Below are 23,821 nucleotides of genomic sequence, written 5' to 3'. Positions count from 1 at the left end.
GGCTGTGACTGCGGCTGTGACTGCGGCTGTGGCTGCGTGACTGTTTGGCTGCGGCTGTGACTGCGGCTGTGGCTGCGTGACTGTTTGGCTGCGGCTGTGACTGCGGCTGTGGCTGCGCCTGTGGCTGTGGCTGTGCCTGTGGCTGTCTGTGGCTGTGGCTGTGACTGCGGCTGTGACTGCGGCTGCGCCTGTGGCTGTGCCTGTGGCTGTGGCTGTGCCTGTGGCTGCGCCTGTGACTGTGCCTGTGGCTGCGCCTGTGGCTGTGCCTGTGGCTGTGGCTGTGCCTGTGCCTGTGCCTGTGGCTGTGCCTGTGGCTGTGCCTGTGGCTGCGCCTGTGGCTGTGCCTGTGGCTGTGCCTGTGGCTGCGCCTGTGGCTGCGCCTGTGGCTGTGCCTGTGGCTGTGCCTGTGGCTGCGCCTGTGGCTGTGCCTGTGGCTGTGCCTGTGGCTGCGCCTGTGGCTGCGCCTGTGGCTGCGCCTGTGGCTGCGCCTGTGACTGTGACTGCGGCTGTGCCTGTGGCTGCGCCTGTGGCTGTGCCTGTGACTGTGCCTGTGGCTGTGCCTGTGGCTGCGCCTGTGGCTGTGCCTGTGGCTGCGCCTGTGGCTGTGCCTGTGACTGTGCCTGTGGCTGTGCCTGTGGCTGCGCCTGTGGCTGCGCCTGTGGCTGTGCCTGTGGCTGCGCCTGTGACTGTGGCTGCGCCTGTGACTGTGCCTGTGGCTGTGCCTGTGGCTGTGGCTGTGGCTGTGCCTGCGGCTGTGGCTGCGCCTGTGGCTGTGCCTGTGGCTGTGCCTGTGGCTGCGCCTGTGACTGTGGCTGTGGCTGTGGCTGCGCCTGTGGCTGTGGCTGTGGCTGTGGCTGCGCCTGTGGCTGCGCCTGTGACTGTGCCTGTGACTGCGGCTGTGACTGCGGCTGTGACTGCGGCTGTGCCTGTGGCTGTGCCTGTGGCTGTGGCTGCGCCTGTGGCTGCGCCTGTGACTGTGCCTGTGGCTGCGCCTGTGACTGTGCCTGTGGCTGTGGCTGTGGCTGCGCCTGTGGCTGCGCCTGTGACTGTGCCTGTGGCTGTGGCTGTGCCTGTGGCTGTGCCTGTGGCTGTGCCTGTGGCTGCGCCTGTGACTGTGCCTGTGGCTGCGCCTGTGGCTGTGCCTGTGGCTGTGCCTGTGACTGCGGCTGTGACTGCGGCTGTGCCTGTGGCTGTGGCTGTGGCTGTGACTGTGGCTGTTCCTACGTTTCCTTTGTTTGACTGCCATTTGCAAATACACAGAATTATCAGAAAAAAACCCAGATTCTACTCAATATAGGAAAGACCAGCTAGATATTGGCTGAATGCTGCAGGGACAGATCTTCTACATTACATTATTCATTCAGGGTCCACAGCATGCAGTGATTCTGATGCAAAAACGAATGAAATAAATTATCCAATGCACTCACCATAAAAGCAGCTACTTCAAACAGCGTGGCTCCAAATCCAGACCATTCCTTCACTATGCTTAAATATGTTGTCTTAGCCTCCAGTTGGGTCATTCCTTGAAGTTGTTTCCATTGTTCAATGATCATGGCCATGGAAGTTGCTGCCTCCTCTTTCAGCCGTACTTTTAACAGCTGTTCCTCCTCGAGTTTCTGTTTATGGAGTGTGCTGCCCCAGAGGCTGTTCGCCAGCGCTTCCGACAGGAAGTGACTCTGACCCTTACTATTTGTGGGAAGTAATGCTTTTACAGATTGCTGGACCCGGGCCCGGAGAACATGCACAGGAAACAACTCCTGGAATTTAGGTAGTGGCACATGTATGGTGAAATCCTGGATTGTAACCTGCAGTCTCAGGGCAGCCAGTGTCTGTAAGGTTTCTTCTGATGCAGGGAAGTAGCATTTGGTTACCATCTCATGGACCTAGGCCACAAAGAAAGCAAATTCTTGGGTATGATGTACAGCTGCCGGATGCAACATTCAAAAAGAGACCATGTATCTAATAACACACTATTCAGTCTTATATAATGCTTACAGACATCCATGGTATTACGCACCCAAGGTCGAAAATCTGAAACACAATTGTTCCATTGCTAATGAGAGCTGTAACTTTATGGGGATGTTTGTACAAACAAACATTCTCAGTGAAGATCCCCACATCTGATCTTATGATGGAGGGAAGGTCATTGATGAAGATGAGTGGGCCACGGACACTACCCTGAGGAACTCCTACAAAAATATCCTGGCACTGAGAACACTGACCTTCACTGGAGGGAGCTACTTATATATTTTTCAAGTGAATTATATTCAGTGAATTACTTGTACATTTCAGGGTAACAGAGGGGAGTGAAATGGATCTTTATCCAATTACCGAAAGATGAATTGGAAATTGTACTAACACTAAGCGAATGGAGAGGGGACAGGTTGAGTTTCAATACTGAGGTATCCGGCACAGTTCCATAATTAAATACCAAAACAATAACTTGGGATTTTAATTATGAAACTGAAAAAAAAATCATGTTTAAGCCTTCTGATTTTGCATGAGCTTGACCCATAAGGCAAGCAAGTCACAGATTTGTTAAGAGCAGATTATGTCTAACTAACAAGCTGGAGTTTTAGAACAGAATAACAGAGTGGGTCGATGAGAGTGGACTGGTGTGGCGTACATGGACTTCAATAGACATCTGGTGTGGGCCATTCACCAGCTTGGTCAGAGAAGTTCAATCCCATGAAATAAAAGAGATACTAACAGCATGAATACAAAATTGAGTGTGTGGCAGGAAACACAGAGTGGAGTGGTGTATGATTGTTTATCAGACTGGAGGAAAGTTTATAATGGGAGTTTCCTTGATCTATATTAATGACCAGGACTTGCAGCACAGGGCACAGTTTCAGAATTTGTGGATGAAACAAAACTTGGAAGTATTGCAAAATCTGATGATAGCGATAAACTTCAGGAGAATCTAGGCTGGGGGAATGGCTGTAAAAACCAAGCAGCATAATTCTAAATCAAAGCAAATTACTGTGGATGCTGGAATCTGAAACCATTCTGGATACTGTTGGGGGAGATGGGCTATCGGAGGTGATGGGCTATCAGGGATACCAGCAGCAGCAGCCAAAGCACTGGTACCACGGCTGGCTCTGTTGTTAAGCAGGGAGGGACAAAGAGGACTAGAGCAATATTTATAGGGGACTCTATAGTTAGGGGTGTAGATAGGTGTTTCTGTGGACGTGATAGAGACTCCAGGATAGGATGTTGCCTCCCTGGTGCCAAAGTCCAGGATGTCTCTGAATGGACAGAAAGCTTTCTGGAGGGAGAGGGTGAACAGCCAGAGGTCGTGGTACATATTGGTACTAGCGACATAGGCAGGATGAGTGATGAGGTCCTGCAGCAGCAGTTTAGGGAGTTAGGTAGAAAGTTAAAAAGCAGGACTTCTAGGGTTGTAATCTCAGGATTACTCCCTGTGCCACGTGCTAGTGAGGCTAGAATAGGAAGATAGTGCAGCTCAACACGGAGCTAAACAGCTGGAGTAGGAGGGAGGGTTTCAGATATCTGGACCATCGGGGTCTCTTCCAGGGCAGATGGGACCCGTAGAAGGACGGGTTGCATCTAAACTGGAACGGCACAAATATTCTGGCCGGGAGGTTTGCTCGTGTCACACGGGAGGATTTAAACTAGTTTGGCAGGGGGTGGGACCCAAAGCAAAGGTGAATTAGTTGAAGGGGAACCAGACAGTAGGGCCAGCAAGACCCAGAGAAACAGCAGGCAGGGTGGGATTGCTAATCAGAGAGGGTCTGGTGGACTGAAATGCATTTGTTTCAATGCGAGAAGTGTAACAGGTAAGGCAGCTGAACTCAGAGCTTGGATTAGTATTTGAAACTATGATGTTGTTGCCATTACAGAGACTTGGTTAAGGGAAGGACAGGATTGGCAGCTTAACATTCCAGGATACAGATGTTTCAGGCGGGATAGAGGGGAATGTAAAAGGGGTGGGAGAGTTGCATGACTGGTTAAGGAGAATATCACAACTGTACTCTGGGAGGACACCTCGGAGGGCTCATACAGCAACGCAATATGGGTAGCGCTCAGGAATAGGAAAGGTGTAGTCACAATGTTGGGGGTTTACTATAGGCCACCGAACAGCCAGCGGGAGATAGGGGAACAGATATGTAGGCAGATTTTGGCATGGTGTAAAAGTAACTGTTGTTGTGGTGGGAGATTTTAATTTCCCCTATATTGACTGGGACTCACTTAGTGCTAGGGGCGTGGATGGGGCAGAGTTTGTAAGGAGCATCCAGGAGGGCTTTTTGAAACAGTATGTAGATAGTTCAACTAGGGAAGGGGCCAAAGTGGACCTGGTATTGGGGAATGAGCCCAGCCAAGTGGTCGATGTTTCAGTAGGGGAGCAGTTCGGGAACAGTGACCACAATTCAGTAAGCTTGAAGGTACTGATGGATAAAGATAAGTGTAGTCCTCAAGTTAAGGTGCTAAATTGAGGGAAGGTTAATTACAACAATATTAGGCAGGAACTGAAGAATGTAGATTGGGGGCAGATGTTTGGGGGCAAATCAACATCTGGCATATGGGAGGCTTTCAAGTGCAAGTTGATAGGGATTCAGGACCGGCACATTCCTGTAAGGATGAAGGATAAGGATGGCAAGTTTTGGGAACCTTGGATAACGAGAGATATTGTGAGTCTAATCAAAGAGAAAAAGGAAGCATTTGTCAAAGCTAGGAGGCTGGGAACACACGAAGCAAGTGTGGAATACAAGGAAAGTAGAAAGAAACTTAAGCAAAGAATAAGGAGGCTAAAAGGGGTCACGAAAAATCATTGGCCAGCAGGATTAAGGAAAATCCCGAGGCTTTTTATACATATATAAAGAGCAAGAGGGTAGCCAGGGAGAGGGTTGGCCCACTCAAGGATAAGGGAGGGAATCTATGCATGGAGCCAGAGGAAATGGGCGAGGTATTAAATGAGTACTTTGCGTCAGTATTCACCAAAGGGAAGGACTTGGTGGATGATGAGTCTGGGAAAGGATATGTAGATAGTTTGACTTATGTTGAGATCAAAAAGGAGGTATTATTGGGGTTTTTGAGAAACATTAAGGTAGACAGGTCTCCAGGGCCTGATGGGATATACCCCAGAATACTGAGAGAGGCAAGGGAGGAAATTGCTGGGGCCTTGAGAGAAATCTTTGTATCCTCACTGGCTACAGGGGAACATTCGGCCAACGTTGTCTACCTGATACGCTGCAGGAAAGGATGTCCCGAGGCATGGTACATTGGGGAAACTATGCAGACGCTGCGACAACGGATAAATGAATACCGCTCGACAATCACCAAGCAAGACTGTTCTCTTCCTGTTGGGGAGCACTTCGGCGGTCACAGGCATTCGGCCTCTGATATTCGGGTAAGCATTCTCCAAGGCGGCCTTCGCGACACACGACGGCGCAGAGTCACTGAGCAGAAACTGATAGCCAAGTTCCGCACACACGAGGATGGCCTCAACCGGGATATTGGGTTCATGTCACACTATTTGCAACCCCCACAGTTGCCTGGACCTGCAGAGTTTCACTAGTTGTCTTGTCTGGAGACAATACACATCTTTTTAGCTGTCTTGATGCTCTCTCCACTCACGTTATTTTGTTTCTTAAAGACTTGATTAGTTGTAAGTATTCGCATTCCAACCATTATTCATGTAAATTGAGTTTGTGTCTTTATATGCCCTGTTTGTGAACAGAATTCCCACTCGCCTGAAGAAGGGGCTTGGGGCTCTGAAAGCTTGTGTGGCTTTTGCTACCAAATAAACCTGTTGGACTTTAACCTGGTGTTGTTAAACTTCTTACAGGGGAGGTCCCAGAGGATTGGAGAATAGCCAATGTTGTTCCCTTGTTTAAGAAGGGTAGCAAGAATAATCCAGGTAATTACAGGCCGGTGAGCCTTACATCAGTGGTAAGGAAATTATTGGAGAGGATTCTTCAAGACAGGATTTATTCCCACTTGGAAATAAGTGGACGTATTAGTGAGAGGCAACATGGTTTTGTGAAGGGGAGGTCGTGTCTCACGAACTTGATCGAGTTTTTCGAGGAAGTGACGAAGATAATTGATGAGGGTAGGGCAGTGGATGTTGTCCACATGGATTTCAGTAAGGCCTTTGACAAGGTCCCTCATGGCAGACTGGTGCAGAAGGTGAAGTCGCATGGGATCAGAGGTGAGCTGGCAAGGTGGATACAAAACTGGCTCGGTCAAAGAAGACAGTGGGTAGCAGTGGAAGGGTGCATTTCTGAATGGAGGGCTGTGACAAGTGGTGTTCCTCAGGGATCAGTGCTGGGACCTTTGCTGTTTGTAATATATATATAAATGATTTGGAGGAAAATGTAACTGGATTGATTAGTAAGTTTGCGGACGACACAAAGGTTGGTGGATTTGCGGATAGCGATGAGGACCATCAGAGGATACAGCAGGATATAGATCAGTTGGAGACTTGGGCGGAGAGATGGCAGATGGAGTTCAATCCGGACAAATGTGAGGTAATGCATTTTGGAAGGTCTAATACAGATAGGAAATATACAGTGAATGGCAGAACCCTGAAGAGTATTGATAGGCAAAGGGATCTGGGTGTACAGGTACACAGGTCACTGAAAGTGGCAATGCAGGTGGAGAAGGTAGTCAAGAAGGCATATGGCATGCTTGCCTTCATCGGCCAGGGTATTGAATTTAAAAATTGGCAAGTCATGTTGCAGCTTTATAGAACCTTAGTTAGGCCGCACTTGGAATATAGTGTTCAATTCTGGTCGCCACTACCAGAAGGATGTGGAAGCTTTGGAGAGGGTACAGAAAAGAGTTACCAGGATGTTGCCTGGTATGGAGGGCAGTAGCTATGAGGAGAGATTGGAGAAAGTTGGTTTGTTCTCACTGGAGCGACGGAGGTTGAGGGGAGACCTGATAGAAGTCTACAAGATTATGAGAGGCATGGACAGAGTGGATAGTCAGAAGCTTTTTCGCAGGGTGGAAGAGTCAATTACTAGGGGGCATAGGTTTAAGGTGCGAGGGGCAAGGTTTAGAAGAGATGTACGAGGTAGATTTTTTACACAGAGAGTGGTGGGTGCCTGAAACTCGTTGCCAGGGGAAGTAGTGGAAGCGGATACAGTGGTGACTTTTAAGGGGCGTCTTGACAAGTACATGAATGAGATGGGAATAGAGGGATATGGTCTCCGGAAGGGTAGGGGGTTTTAGTTAAGTTGGGCAGCATGGTCGGTACAGGCCTGGAGGACCGAAGGGCCTGTTCCTGTGCTGTAATTTTCTTTGTTTTTTTGTTCTTTATTCAAAAGAGGAAATGCTGGAAAATCTCAGCAGGTCTGGCAGCATCTGTAAGGAGAGAAAAGAGCTGACGTTTCGAGTCCAGACGACCCCTTGTCAGCTCTTTTTTCTCTCCTTACAGACGCTGCCAGACCTGCTGAGATTTTCCAGCGTTTTCTGTTTTGGGAGCATGATTCTAAAGGAGGTGCAGAAACAGAAGGACCTGGGGGGTATATGTACATAAATCATTCAAAGTGGCAGTATAGATTGAGAGTGCCGTTAATAAAGCATATGGTCTTTTAAATAAGGACATGGAGTACAAAAGCTAGAAAGGCAAAACAGTCACTGAGAAATAACAAGAAATAGAAGTGGTGTCATCATTTCCTTTTTCTAACTGATCTAAGTTTTTTCTCTGAAATAAAAATTAAACATTTGGTATCCTAAAAATCAGAAAATTTATCTGGTAAAAAGTTTATGGAATTTACTCGCTTTTAAATCAATAAAAAATCAAAACCAGCGGGAGAACATTAGACCCATTGGTGGATAATTATTCAGGAAAATCACCAAGGCAGTTTGGCCAGGGATCATCTGGGCAACAGCCAGCTGAGCAAGATTTGCTGCGATGCTCGCAGGTAAAAAACCACTTGCAGCCGCGCAGGAAACATAACTCAACCTCTCCAATAGAATCCTTCAGAATGTCACCCACCAGATTCAGCCTCAATTTGTATCATGTCAGGTAGTGTTATCGTGCAAAGATCTTTGTATCAGCCATACTTAATGCTTTTTATTTGTACTTTATACATCAGCAAACCCTCTCTTCCTGTCAGCCACCAATATCTCTCTTAATTAGCACTCTGTAATGTAATGTAAAGCTGCATACTGAATCATAGCTGCTATGAACATGGTCCAATAGAAACTGGATATGTGGTTCCAGTTAAATACTGACGCAGAACCAATTGACATGTTTTTAATGAATATGGAGAAAGGATTGAAAATTGGGATTGTCAAGATACTGTCATGGCTAAACAAATGTTGGGGTAGTTCCAATAGGATGAATGGCCTTTCTGGTCCTGTATATTTACCTGTTCAAATAGGAGAGTGAATTCCAAGTTATTCTTTGGAACGTTGTCTGAATCCAGGAAGCAGTACAGTTTGAAACAAAGCTTCCACTGGTTTTCTGGCTCATCCGTGTTTGCAGCACGACTGGAAAAAGGAAACAAAAACTATAAGTTCAAACAAATGGGCCACCCTGACCCTCCTCGGCGCAGAAGCACGGTCTAGTTACTGAATGGAGAAATCTTTCTAAAGGGCAATTTGGTGCTCCGGTACACAGAGAAGGCAATGTTTAAAATCAAACAGAATCACTAGAGAGTAAAAGGAGGCCATTCGGCCTATCATGTCTGTTCTAGCTTTCCAAATAAGTATTATGATTTAGAGTCTTAGCCTTGCATTTTCCCCATACCCCTAAACATTGTCTCTATTCAAATAATCATCTAATGCACTCTTAAATGCCTCGATTGAACCCACCTCCACCACACTTCCAGGCAGTGCATTCCAGACCCCAAGCACTCATTGTGTGAAAAAGTTTCCCTCACATCATACTTGCTTCTTTTGCAAATCACTTTAAATCTGTGCCCTCTCATTCTTGATCCTTTTTTGAGGGGGAATAGTTTCTCCCGATCTACTCTGTCCAGCCCCCTCATGATTTTGATCTCTAACAAATCACCTCTTAGGCTTCTCCTTTCCAAGGTGAACAGTCCCAACCTCTCCAATCTATCCTCATAACTGAAGTTTCTCATCCCGGGAACCATTCTTGGAAACCTTTTCTACACTCTCTCCAATGTGTTCACATCCTTCCTATAGTATGGCTTCCAGAACTATACACAACATTCCACCTGAGGTCTAACTAGTGTCTTTGATTTGATTTATCGTCACATGTATTATTATACAGTGAAAAGTATTGTTTTTTGCACAAAAAACCATACCATTCATAGAGAAAGAGAGAGTGCAGAATGTAGTGTTACAGCCACAGCTAAAGTGTAGAGGAAGATCAACTTAGTGCGAGGTAGGTCCAGTCAAAAGTCTGACGGCAGTAGGGAAGAAACTGTCCTTGAGTCGGTTGGTACGTGACCTCTGTCCTAAGTTTTTCCCGAAGGAAGAAGGTAGAAGAGAGTATGAGTGGGGTGTGTGGGATCCTTAATCATACTGGCTGCTTTGCCAAAGCAGCGGGAAGTGTAGACAGTGTCAATGGATTGGAGACTGGTTTGAGTGATGGACGGGGCTTCATTCATGACTCTTTGTAGTTCCTTGCAGTCTTAGGCAGAGCAGAAGCCATACCAAGCTGTGACACAACCAGGAAGAATGCTTTCCATGGTGCATCTGTAAAAGTTGGTGAGAGTCATAGCGGACATGCCAAATTTCCTTAGTCTTCTAAGAAAGTAGAGATGTTGGTGGGGAGGGACCAGGATAGGTTGTTGGTGATCTGGACACCTAAAAACTTGAAGCTCTCAACCATTTCTACTTCATCCCCATTGATGTAGACAGGGGCATGTCCTCCATTATGCTTCCTGAAGTCGATGACTATCTCCTTCAAAGAACAAAGAACAGTACAGCACAGGAAACAGGCCCTTCGGCCCTCCAAGCCTGTGCCGCTCCTTGGTCCAACTAGACCAATCGTTTGTATCCCTCCATTCCCAGGCTGCTCATGTGACTATCCAGGTAAGTCTTAAACGATGTCAGCGTGCCTGTCTCCACCACCCTACTTGGCAGCGCATTCCAGGCCCCCACCACCCTCTGTGTAAAAAACATCCCTCTAATATCTGAGTTATACTTCGCCCCTCTCACCTTGAGCCCGTGACCCCTCGTGAATGTCACTTCTGATCTGGGAAAAAGCTTCCCACCGTTCACCCTATCTATCCCCTTCATAATCTTGTACACCTCTATTAGATCTCCCCTCATTCTCCATCTTTCCAGGGAGAACAACCCCAGTCTACCCAATCTCTCCTCATAGCTAAGACCCTCCATACCAGGCAACATCCTGGTAAACCTTCTCTGCACTCTCTCTAACGCCTCCACGTCCTTCTGGTAGTGCGGTGACCAGAACTGGGCGCAGTACTCCAAATGTGGCCTAACCAGCGTTCTATACAGCTACATCATCAGACTTCAGCTTTTATACTCTATACCCCGTCCTATAAAGGCAAGCATACCAAGAGGGGAACCGGTGGATGTGGTGTTTTTAGATTACCAGAAGGCGTTCGATAAGGTGCCTCACAAAAGGTTGCTGCAGAAGATTGGGGTACACGGAGTTAGGGGTAAGGTGTTGGCGTGGATTCGGGATTGGCTATCTAACAGGAAGCAGAGAGTTGGGATAAATGGGTGCTTTTCTGGTTGGCAGTTGGTGACCAGTGGCGTGCCGCAGGGATCGGTGCTGGGGCCTCAATTGTTTACCATTTACATAGATGATCTGGAGGAGGGGACTGAATCTAGGGTATTCAAGTTTGCTGATGACACGAAGGTGAGTGGGAAAGCGAATTGCGTGGAGGACGCGGAAAGTCTGCAGAGAGATTTGGATAGGCTGAGCGAGTGGGCGAGGATCTGGCAGATGGAATATAACGTTAGCAAATGTGAGGTTATCCACTTTGGAAGAAATAATAGTAAATTGGAATATTATTTAAATGGAGAAAAATTACATCGTGCGACTGTGCAGAGGGACCTGGGGGTCCTTGTGCACGAATCGCAAAAACTCAGTCTGCAGGTGCAGCAGGTGATCAAGAAGGCGAATGGAATGTTGGCCTTTATCGCGAGGGGGATAGAATATAAAAGCAGGGAGGTCTTGCTGCAACTGTACAAGGCACTGGTGAGGCCGCAACTGGAGTACTGTGTGCAGTTTTGGTCCCCTTATTTGCGAAAGGATATATTGGCCTTGGAGGGAGTGCAGAGAAGGTTCACCAGGTTGCTAGCGGAGATGAGGGGTGTAGCTTATGAGGAGAGATTAAACAGATTGGGTCTGTACTCGTTGGAGTTTAGAAGGATGAGGGGTGATCTTATAGAGACATATAAGATAATGAAGGGGCTGGATAGGGTAGAGGTGGAGAGATTCTTTCCACTTAGAAGGGAATGCCCTATTTGTAAAGCCCATGATGCCATATGCTTTGTTCGTTACTCTCTCAACTTTAATATTATTTTTCTGTGTTCTTCCGACCAAAATGGATCACTTCACACTTCTCTACATTAAACTTCATGTGCCACCTCTCAGTCCATTCTATGTTCCTTTTAAGTTCAACATTATCTTTCCGAGTTCATAATGCTTTTAAGTTTTCTATAATCTGCAAATTTTGAAATTCTGCCCCATACACCAAGGACATTAATATATACTAGGAAGAGCAGGAGACCTGGAATGTGTTTTGGAAGTACATGTATACCACATCAACAGTATTACTCTCATCAACCCTTTGTGTGAACTGATCAAAAAACTCAAGCAGGTTAAACACTTCAAGCCCAAGCTGCTGTTGGATTTTTAACACACTGGACCCGATTTTACCATTTAAATTCTAAGTGTAGGGCAGACTTTAAACCGGAAGAGTTTCAGATCCAACTTTTAGACCGTTCTCAGGTGCCCCCATACAGAAGCCTGTGGGTGGGGGGCTTAATGCACCCAAAATCCTGCAGCTCTGATCAGCGCCTCCAACTGCGCATGCGCAGAACAAAAATGATAGAATGCCGCTCCTGTATCACATAGCTCCCGGGCCGGATAATGCCTCCCCCTGGTCCCCACAACATTACTGACCCCCTTATCCCCCCACCACCCAGACTGATCACGGCCCCCACCACCCAGACCGATCGTGGCCCCCCTTCTCCCCCACTGATCTCAGGCAGAATGGCAGCAGACCCCCCCTTCCCTCCACTGATCTCAGGCAGAATGGCAGCAGACCCCCCCCCCCCCCCCACCCCCAATCTCAAGCAGAGAGCCGTCAGACGCTAGGCATCTACTCCCTCACTAACTGGAGCGCCCGAATTGGCCTTTTATGGAGCGTGTCTATTTCGCATCAATTCTGGATGAGTGAACGCGGTGGTAAAGGGGGAAGTGCCGGTAAAGTTGGGCGTGCAGTCCATTAAGTCAATTTAAATGCATGCAAATGCACTTAAATGGCCGTCGCGCCTATTTTGGGTGCAGTCCTGATTGCGTCCATTTTCGGGCCTTGGTAAGGGGGAACAGGCGCGGAAACGGGCGCGGATTGCTCTACCCGCCTCATGCCTGACTTTACCAAGTTTTCGTGCCCGAAAACGGGTGCAACGCGATGGTAAAATCAGGCCCATTGAGTAAACTCACTGATCCAATGTTCCCAGCGAGAACCTACAATGGAAAGGAGTCTGATTCAACTCAATTTTCCAACCTGCATTCTCTCCCAAGCTGGTTCCCTTTGCAGGCATGAGATTGGTGAATTTATCCCCAAGCATGAGTTGGTGAAATACTGCATAAAAACTTCACTGCTATTGCAAGGACAATTTATCCCAATAATGTCCCTCATTCATTTTTGCTCATCATGCACAATAAACCCCCATTGTAATTTCTTGTAAATATTTGAATGATTCTTCTTTTTCAAGAGACCTTTCTAGCTGCTTGAACTCTCTGGTCTGACCAACAATCATTTTTTCTCAAACTAGTTAATGTTATACTTTTACATGGCATCTCTAAAAACACTTCACTAGTTGGTATTACAGATATTCAATCAATTCACTGACATTAAAATATGTGATCAGAACTGTATTAACAACTGGTCATACACTCTTTATTCTCTCTCATGTGCATGGCAAATATTTGTAACATGATCCAGTTTTTAATTTTGGGAATTAAAATTTGAACTGTAGAGTAATGGGGGAAATCTGGTTGAGAAACTCGTAAAAGCTACTCTGATTGCGAATGTAACTCACACAAGCCTGCATTTATTATACTTAAAAAGTTGCCTGTGTTGTCTCGCAGGATTTGAGTTGATAGCGAAAAAAAAGATGAAAATTAATGATCCATTGTTATGCTTGTAATAGAGCTAGTGTGGAAAAGGGTTATAACTACATTCGCAATTTAAATTATTCTTATGGGTCACAAAATCCAGTGTGATTAATTTATGTTTCTGTTTGAGAGCATCCAAGAGCATGCCATATTGTCATGGAGATGAGATGTGGGAATAAGAGATTTCTCGGGGCGGCACAGTGGTTAGCACTGCTGCCTCATAGCACCAGCGACTCCAGGTTCGATTCCTGGCTTGGGTCACTGTCTGTGTGGAGTTTGCACATTCTTCCCGTGTCGGCCTGGGTTTCCTCCAGGTGCTCCGGTTCCTTCGGCCCTCCATGCCCGCGCCACACCCTGGTCCAAACTAGACCATTCTTTTGTATCCCTCCATTCCCACTCCGTTCATGTGGCTGTCTAGATAAGTCTTAAACGTTCCCAGTGTGTCCGCCTCCACCACCTTGCCCGGCAGCGCATTCCAGGCCCCCACCACCCTCTGTGTAAAATACGTCCTTCTGATATCCGTGTTAAACCTCCCCCCCCTCACCTTGAACCTATGACCCCTCGTGAACGTCACCACCGACCTGGGGAAAAGCTTCCCACTGTTCACCCTATCTATGCCTTTCATAATTTTATACACCTCTATTAGGTCACCCTCATCCTCCGTCTTTCCAGGGAGAACAACCCCAGTTTACCCAATCTCTCCTCATAACTAAGCCCTTCCATACCAGGCAACATCCTGGTAAACCTCCTCTGCACTCTCTCTAAAGCTTCCACGTACTTCTGGTAGTGTGGCGACCAGAACTGGGCGCAGTATTCCAAATGTGGCCGAACCAACGTTCGATACAACCGCAACATCAGACCCCAACTTTTATACTCTATGCCCCGTCCTATAAAGGCAAGCATGCCATATGCCTTCTTCACTACCTTCTCCACCTGTGCCGTCACCTTCAAGGATCTGTGGACTTGCACACCCAGGTCCCTCTGCGTATCTACACCCTTTATGGTTCTGCCATTTATTGTATAGGTCCCCCCTACGTTAGTTCTACCAAAATGCATCACTTCGCATTTATCTGGATTGAACTCCATCTGCCATTTCTTTGCCCAAATTTCCAGCCTATCTATATCCTTCTGTAGCTGCTGACAATGTTCCTCACTATCTGCAAGTCCAGCCATTTTCGTGTCGTCCGCAAACTTACTGATCACCCCAGTTACACCTTCTTCCAGATCGTTTATATAAATCACAAACAGCAGAGGTCCCAATACAGAGCCCTGCGGAACACCACTAGTCACAGGCATCCAGCCGGAAAAAGACCCTTCCACTACCACCCTTCTGTCTTCTGTGACCAAGCCAGTTCTCCACCCATCTAACCACCTCCCCCTTTATCCCATGAAATCTAACCTTTTGCACCAACCTACCATGAGGGACTTTGTCAAACGCTTTACTAAAGTCCATATAGACGACATCCACGGCCCTTCCCTTGTCAACCATTCTAGTCACTTCTTCAAAAAACTCCACCAGGTTAGTGAGGCATGACCTCCCTCTCACAAAACCATGCTGACTATCGTTAATGAGTTTATTCCTTTCTAAATGCGCATACATCCTATCTCTAAGAATCCTCTCCAACAACTTACTGACCACGGACGTCAAGCTCACCGGCCTATAATTTCCCGGGTTATCCTTCCTACCCTTCTTAAATAACGGGACCACATTAGCTATCCTCCAATCCTCTGGGACCTCACCTGTGTCCAGTGACGAGACAAAGATTTGCATCAGAGGCCCAGTGATTTCATCTCTCGTCTCCCTGAGCAGCCTTGGATAGATTCCATCAGGCCCTGGGGATTTGTCAGTCTTTATATTCCCTAAAAAACCTAACACTTCCTCCCGTGTAATGGAGGCTTTCTCTAATGGGTCAACACTCCCCTCCGAGACACTGTACGCACTTGGAGCAGTGCGTACAGTTCTGGTCGCCTCATTATAGGAAGGATGTGGAAGCATTGGAAAGGGTGCAGAGGAGATTTACCAGGATGTTGCCTGGTATGGTGGGAAGGTCTTATGAGGAAAGGCTGAGGGACTTGAGGCTGTTTTCGTTAGAGAGAAGGTTAAGAGGTGACTTAATAGAGGCATATAAGATTAGATCAGGTGGACAGTGAGAGCCTTTTTCCTCGGATGGTGATGGCTAGCACGAGGTGGCATGGCTTTAAATTGAGGGGTGATAGATATAGGACAGATGTCAGAGGTAGGTTCTTTACTCAGAGAGTAGTAAGGGTGTGGAATGCCCTGCCTGCAACAGTAGTGGACTCGCCAACATTAAGGGCATTTAAATGGTCATTGGATAAACATATGGATGATATTGGAATAGTGTAGGTTAGATGGGCTTTAGATTGGTTTCACAGGTCGGCGCAACATCGAGGGCCAAAGGGCCTGTACTGCGCTGTAATGTTCTATGTTCTATGAGGTCCCAGAGGATTGGAGGATAGCAAATGTGATCCCGTTATTTAGGAAGGGTAGCAAGAACAACTTGGGTAATTATAGGCCAGTAAGTTTGATGTCCTTGGTAGGGAAATTGTTGGAGAAGATTCTTAGAGATAGGATCTATACACAGTTAGAACTGAATAGTCTCATTAGCGATAGACAACATGGTTTTGTACGAGGGAGGTCATGCCTCACAAATTTGGTTGAGTATTTTGAGGAGGTGACAAAAACGATTGATGAGGGAAGGGCTGTGGATGCCGTCTACATGGATTTTCATAGAAAAGAATCATAGAATCATAGAAACCCTACAGTACAGAAAGAGGCCATTTGGCCCACCGAGTCTGCACCGACCACAATCCCACCCAGGCCCTACCCCCATATCCCTACATATTTATCCACTAAGCCCTCTAACCTACGCATCTCAGGAAACTAAGGGCAATTTTACCATGACCAATCAACCTAACCCACACATCTTTGGACTGTGGGAGGAAACTAGAGCATCCGGAGGAAACCCACGCAGACACGAGGAGAATGTGCAAACTCCAAACAGACAGTGACCCAAGCCGGGAATCGAATCCAGGTCCCTGGAGCTGTGAAGCAGCAGTGCTAACCGCTGTGCTAACGTGCCACCCGTGCTTTTAGTAAAGCATTTGACAAGGTCCCTCATGGCAGGCTGGTGCAAAAGGTTAAATCTCACGTGATCAAAGGTGAACTAGCTAGATGGGTACAGAACTGGCTTGGCCATAGAAGACAGAGGGTAACAGTGGAGGGGTCTTTTTCTGATTGGAGGTCTGTAACTAGTGGTGTTCCGCAGGGCTCTGTACTGGGACCTCTGCTGTTTGTGATATATATAAATGATTTGGAAGAAGATGTAGCTGGTCTGATTAGTAAGTTTGCGGACGACACAAAGATTGCTGGAGTTGCGGATAGTGATGAACATTGTCAGAGAATACAGCAGGATATAGATAGGCTGGAAAATTGGGCGGAGAAATGGCAGATGGAATTTAATCCAGATAAATGCGAAGTGATGCATTTTGGTAGATCTAATGCAGGGGGGAGCTGTTCAATATATGGCAGAACCATCAGGAGTATAGACACACAGAGGGATCTGGGTGTGCAAGTCCACAGATCCTTAAAGGTGGCAGCACAGGTGGAAAAGGTGGTGAAGGCATATGGCCTGCTTGCCTTTATTGGACGGGGCATAGAGTATAAAAGTTGGCGTATGATGTTGCAGTTATATAGAACGTTGGTTAGGCCACATTTGGAATACTGCGTCCAGTTCTGGTCGCCGCACTACCAGAAGGACATGGAGGCTTTGGAGAGAGTGCAGAAAAGGTTTACCAGGATGTTGCCTGGTATGGAGGGTCTTAGCTATGAGGTGAGATTGAGTAAACTGGGGTTGTTCTCCCTGGAAAGAGGGAGGTTGAGGGGCGACCTAATAGAAGTTTATAAAATTATGAAGGACATAGATAGGGTGAACAGTTGGAAGCTTTTTCCCAGGTCAGAAATGACAAACACAAGGGTCACAAGTTCAAGGCAAGGTTCAATACAGATATGCGGGGGACGTATTTTACACAGAGGGTGGTGGGGGCCTGGAATGCACTACCAAGCAAGGTGGTTGAGGCAGACATGCTAGGATCATTTAAGACTTATCTAGATAGCCACATGAACAGACTGGGAATAGAGGGATACAAATGGATGGTCTAGTTAGCAACACTTGATCGGTGTGGGCTTGGAGGGCCAAAGGGCCTGTTCCTGTGCTGTATTGTTCTTTGTATCCCATTAGCATCCCTTTCAAGACCCTAGAATAAAGTCCATCTGGACCCAGGGATGCAACAACTGCAGCTCCATCGGTTTGCTCAAAACAGCTTCTCTATTGATTGCAATTTCACCAAGTTCCTCTCTCCTTTCCACCCCCTGATTTACAGATATTACTGAAATGTTTTTCTATCTTTTATAGTGAAGACAGAAGCAATCTATTTTTTCTCATTCATGTCAATGTGGAACTGGAGTCAGGCGCAGACTGAGCAAGGAAGGCAGCTTTCTTTTGCTGAAGGACAGTAGTGAATTAGCGTTTTTACAACTGGCTTTCAGAAGCATGCCATCACTCTTTCCCAATGCTGGGTCCCTCGGTCACACAATGAGATGCCCCCTGGAAGCCCACAAACAGATCATCAATGTTGGCATGCTGGGATTCTCACATGGCAATCTTTGGTGACAGGATGAAAACGACAAGAAAAGAAAGCTTTTCAATGTTTGTGAGAAAGACCAATGTTGGTGAGTTTGATGACAGAAGTGAGGATTGAATATGTGGAGTGTGTGCACTATTTCTTTTCAGCAAATCTAATTGATGATGAGGTGAAGCAGTGCTTGATCCTCCTGAGTGTGTGCGGGGTGAAGACTTGTAAGTTGGTGAAAAATTTGGCCAAGCTACAGAATGATGTGGAGATGCCGGCGTTGGACTGGGCTAAACCCAGTAAGAGTTTTAACAACACCAGGTTAAAGTCCAACAGGTTTATTTGGTAGCAAATACCATTAGCTTTCGGAGCGCTGCTCCTTTGTCAGATGGAGTGGAAATCTCCACAAAGCCTGTTGGACTTTAACCTGTTGTTGTTAAAACTGTTACCAAGCTACAGAAACCAGGGGAGATTTCATTTACAGATTTAGTTGCTCTGGGCCAGAATCACCTTTATCTGAAACACTCAGTGATTATCAGACCATAAGATACAGGAGCAGAATTAGGCCACTCGGCCCATCGAGTCTGCTCCGCCATTCAATCATGGCTGATATTTTTCTCATCCCCATTCTCCTGCCTTTTCCCCATAACCCCTGATCCCCTTATTAATCAAGAACCTATCTATCTCTGTCTTAAAGACACCCAATGACCTGGCCTCCACAGCCTTCTGCGGTAAAGAGTTCCACAGATTCACCACTCTCTGGCTGAAGAAATTCCTCTTCATCTCTGTTTTAAAGGATCGTTCCTTTAGCCTGAGGTTGTGCCTCTGGTTCTAGTTTTTCCTACTAGTGGAAACATCTCCATGTCCACTCTATCCAGGCCTCGCAGTATCCTGTAAGTTTCAATAAGATCCCCCCTCATCCTTCTCAACTCCAACGAGTACAGACCCAGAATCCTCAAATGTTCCTCCTACGACAAGCTCTTCATTCCAGGGATCATTCTTGTGAACCTCCTCTGGACCCTTTCCAAGGCCAGCACATCCTTCCTTAGATATGGGACCCAAAACTGCTCACAATACTCCAAATGGGATCTGACCAGACCTTATACAGCCTCAGAAGTACATCCCTGCTCTTGTATTCTCGCCCTCTCGACATGAATGCTAACATTGCATTTGCCTTCCTAACTGCCGACTGAACTTGCGCGTTAACCTTAAGAGAATCTTGAACAAGGACTCCCACGTCCCTTTGTGTTTCTGATTTCCTGAGCACTTTCCCATTTAGAAAATAGTCTATGCCTCCTAGTTTCCTTCCAAAGTGCATAACCTCACTTTTCCACATTGTATTCCATCTGCTACTTCTTTGCCCACTCTCCTAACCTGTCCAAGTCCTTCTGCAGCCCCCTGCTTCCTCAATACTACCTGTCCCTTTACATATCTTTGTATCATCTGCAAACTTAGCAACAGTGCCTTCAGTTCCTTCTTCCAAATCATTAATGTATATTGTGAAAAGTTGTGGTCCCAGCACCGACCCCTGAGGCACACGAATAGTCACCAGCTGCTATCCTGAAAAAGACCCTTTTATCCCCGCTCTCTGCCTTCTGCCAGTCAGCCAATCCTCTATCCATGCCAGGATCTTACCCTTAACACCATGGGCTCTTAACTTATTTAACAGTCTCCTATGCGGCACCTTGTCAAAGGCCTTCTGGAAATCTAAATAAATCACATCCTTTATCTAACTTTCTTGTTATCTCCTCAAAGAACTCTTAACAGATTTGTCAAACATAAGCTCCCCTTGACAATGCCATGCTGACTCAGTCCTACTTTATCATGCACTTCCAAGTACTCTGTGATCTCATCTTTAATAATGGACTCTAACATCTTGCCAATGACCGAAGTCAGGCTAACCGGCCTATAATTTCACGTCTGCTGCCTCCCTCCCTTCTTAAACAGCGGTGTTACATCAGCTAATTTCCAGTCCTCTGGTACCCTCCCTGCCTCCAATGATTGCTGAAAGATCACCACCAATGCCCCCACAATTTTCTCAGGTCTCTCTTTTAGAACCCTGGGGTGTAGTCCAGGTGATTTATCCACCTTCAAACCTTTCAGTTTCCCCAGAACGTTCTCCTTAGTGAAAGCCACTACACTCACCTGTGCCCCCTGATTCTCCTGGAGCTCTGGCATCCCACTGGTGTCTTCCACCGTGAAGACTAATGCAAAGTAACTATTCAGTTCCTCTGCCATTGCTTTGTTTCCTATTATTACTTTTCCAGCCTCATTTTCCAGTGGTCCAATGACTATTTTTGCCTCTCTCTACCTTTTATATATTGAAAAAAATTTTTCCTATCTTCTTTTACATTACTAGCTAGCTTACACTTATATTTCATCTTCTCCCCCCTTATTGCTTTTTTAGCTGTCGTCTGCTCACTTTTAAAGGCTTTCCAATCCTCTGGCTTCCCACTAATCCTCGCTTTTGTATGCTTTTTCTTTTGCTTTTATGCTGTCCTTGACTTCCCTCGTCAGCCATGGATGCCTCGTCCTTCCCTTAGCATGTTTCCTCCTCCTTGGAATGAATTTCTGTTGTGCCTCCAAGTAACCCCCAAAAACTCCTGCCATTGCTGTTCCATTGCCTTTCCTGCTAGGCTCCCTTTCCAATCAACTCCGGCCAGCTCTTCCCTCATGTCTTTGTAGTTATCTTTATTTAATTGTAATATCGTTACATCTGATTCCAGCTTCTTCCTCTCAAACTGCAGGGTAAATTCTATCATATTGTGGTCACTGCTCTCTCAGGGTTACTTCACCTTAAGTTCCCCAATTAAGTCTGTCTCATTACACATCACCAAATCCAGAATTGCCTGTTCCCTAGTAGGTTCTGTCACAAGCTGCTCCAAAAAACCATCTCTTAGACATTCCACAAATTCCTTTTCTTGGGATCCACTATCTACCTGATTTTCCCAGTCCACCTGCAGATTGAAGTTCCCCATGATTATTGTAATATTGCCTTTTTTATATGCCTTTTCTATCTCCCAATTTATTTTCTGCCCCACATCTTGATACTGCTGGGGGCCTGTACATAACTCCCATCAGTCTTTTTACCTTTGCGATTCCTCAACTCTACCCACCGAGATTCTATGCCTTCTGATCCTATATCACTTCATGCTATCAATTTAACTTCATTCCTTACTAACAATGCAACCCCGCCCCCTTGGCCCATCTGCCTGTCCATTTGATAGGACACATATCCTTGGATATTTAGATCCCAGCCCTGATCCCCTTGCAGCCACGTCTCTGTGATGCCCACAACATTGTACCGGCCAATTTCAATGTGCGCAACAAGCTCATTTACCTTGTTCCGTGTACTGCGCGCATTTAGGTACAACACCCTCAGTCCTGCATTGACCACCTTCCCTTCTCATACTAGTCACCTTTTTTGCTCTGCCTGAGGTTAGATTCCTGCCACCTTCTATACTCTCTGTTCTATTATGTGGTCTGGAAACTTTACTAATTCTCCTGAGCCCTGGGCTCCTTTAACTAGTTGAAAGTCCTCATTATTAACCTTCACTTCTACCCTCTCCTTTAACTTTGTTTTTCTAATTCTCCATACGACTGATCCCTGATTGTTCAAAGATTCAAATTTCATAGTCCTTTTCGAAGAGCAGGTCAATCGGTAGCTAAATTAGTGGCAGGCAGAGGAGCATGCTTACAACATATTTAATGTTAATGTGGTGTGAGCGGAGGCTATTTATACTATAGTGATGGATGGAAAGCAAATCGAAATGGAGGTGGATCCAGGAGCCTCCATTTCCGTGAAAAGCCCTACAAGTTGACATGGGTCTCTAAGGGGAGTCTGAAACTAGAGGGCAAAGGTTTAATGTGAGAGGGGAGAGATACAAAAGGGTCCAGAGGGGCAATTTTTTCACACAGAGGGTGGTGAGTGTCTGGAACAAGCTGCCAGAGGTAGTATAGAGGCGGGTACAATTTTGTCTTTTAAAAAGCTTTTGGACAGTTACATGGGTAAGATGGGTATAGAGGGATATGGGCTAAATGCGAGCAATTGGGACTAGCTTAGGGGTTTTAAAAAAAAAGGTGGCATGGATAAGTTGGGCTGAAGGGCCTGTTTCCAAGCTGTAAACCTCTCTGACTCTATGACTATGAGTCTAACTGAGCACCAGCCCTTACTCTGGCAGAAATCAAACTTCAGATGTACACTGGAGAGTCCATTCCGTTACTTGGGGCATTGGAAGTCCAATTTGCATCTAATAATCAAGAAACAAGACCACGCCTCCTTGTGGTCGAAGGGAAGGGACCAAGTTTTTCGCAGAATCTCTCAGCCTTTGGTGATGTCATTGGTGAGAGGAGAAATTTTAAAAATCTGTGTGCCAGTCATGTGACCAGGGTTGTTTTTAGTTTAATTTTGGCTGCAGTGTTAGAAATCTCTCTCTGTTTTTATTTTGAAAGTTTTACCAGTTAGCTGAAAGAAAAGCTTGTTGCCATGCTGCAGTAAAGAATCTATGTTTGAAGACTACAAGCTGCTCTCAGTTTTCAAGATCATTTGAAATCAGCAAATCAACCCAGGGAACTGGATTCCAGTATGAAGTGAGCTTTCACCTGTGTCATGTCAAATCTGTTTAAAGGGTTTTGTTTATTGGATTTTGGTTTTAATTGGAACACATTAGCGATATTAAGTTATCCATTTTCGTGGTTGTTGCGTTTCTTGTTTGTAATTGATAAAGTTCTTGCTAATTTTCTTACTATACATGTTAACTATATTCTAAATAAACTTTGTTTGATAAAAGCTCCCTAGTGGGTCTTTTGAATCACATTTGAAACATGCTTATCCTAGCCAAATTCAAGATGCAAAACTTATGTTCATAAAACATTTTAGAATTTCTAACCTGAACCATAACACAAGTTAGATGCTTATCCATTATCCAGGGTGGAAGATTTGTTTTCAACTCTTGTGGGAGATGAGCTGTTTTCAAAACTGGACATGAGCCACACATATCAACAACTCTTGCTAGAGGAAGATCCAAAGCAGTACGTGATCATCACATGCAAAGGGTTGTTCACGTACAATCGTTTGGTTTTTGGCATATCCTCCAGTCCACAATCTTTCAGAGGGCGATGGACAACCTGTTGCAAGAATTCCTCAGGTTTCAGTCTACTTGGATGACATCTTAATTACAGGGAAGACTGAGGAGGCACACTTCAGCAATCTGGATCAAGTTTTAAAAATGTTTTCAGAGGCGGGACTGCATCTGAAGAGGAGCAAGTGCATTTTCCAGGCACAAGGTGCAGAGTATCTAGACCACAGAATCACTGTACAAGGTTTGTCACCTGTGGAGGGGAACCTTCAGCCATTAAGGAAACTCCAGAGCTCAGGAATGTCAGAGCTCAGGTCATTTTTGGGCTTAGGAAACTATTATGGAAAGTTCTTGTCAGTCGTGTCAACAGTGCTGGCTCCATTGTATCTACTTCCGCTCAAAGAAACCAAATGGAACTGGGAGTCTGCCTCTGCACAGAAGGCGGCTTTCAAAAATGTGAAAGCTCTGCTGCAATTGGCTAATCTGCTAGTCCATTTTGATCCAGACAGGGAACTTATCCTGTCATGTGATACCTCGCCCTACAACGTGGGGGCGGTACATTCTCACTCAATGGAGGGCAGGTCCAAAAAACACATCGGTTTTGTATCTAAGATGCTGACAAAGGCTGAAAAGTGATATTCATAGTTGGATAAAGAGGGTCTAGTTATTGTTTTTGGATGGTCATTCGTTCACCATATCTACCAACTACAAGCCATTTTTGAGTCTTTATAGTGAGCCAAAATGCATTCTTCCCATTGGCCTCAGCAGGAAAACAGCAATGGGTGCTTACACTGTCAGCTCACCATGTACAGAGCAGGAAAAGATA

The 23,821-nt window shown here is 46.0% G+C and overlaps 1 protein-coding gene across 1 annotated transcript in view; it reads right to left on the bottom strand.

Moving 5' to 3' along the window:
* plekhh3 (pleckstrin homology, MyTH4 and FERM domain containing H3) overlaps positions 1-23,821 on the bottom strand; it is a 129,049-nt gene that overhangs the window by 18,735 nt on the left and 86,493 nt on the right. Inside the window, exons 10-11 of the mRNA XM_078224295.1 lie at positions 8,343-8,463; positions 1,428-1,883 (exon numbers count right to left, since the gene is read on the bottom strand). Coding sequence (XP_078080421.1) covers positions 1,428-1,883; positions 8,343-8,463 — 577 coding nt within the window. The remainder of the gene's footprint in view (positions 1-1,427; positions 1,884-8,342; positions 8,464-23,821) is intronic.

The sequence above is a fragment of the Mustelus asterias genome, chromosome 11 (genome assembly GCF_964213995.1).
Source record: "Mustelus asterias chromosome 11, sMusAst1.hap1.1, whole genome shotgun sequence".
Lineage (NCBI taxonomy): Eukaryota > Metazoa > Chordata > Chondrichthyes > Carcharhiniformes > Triakidae > Mustelus > Mustelus asterias.
Note: the sequence above shows the minus strand (reverse complement) of the source record. Positions and strands in the feature narration are given on the sequence as shown.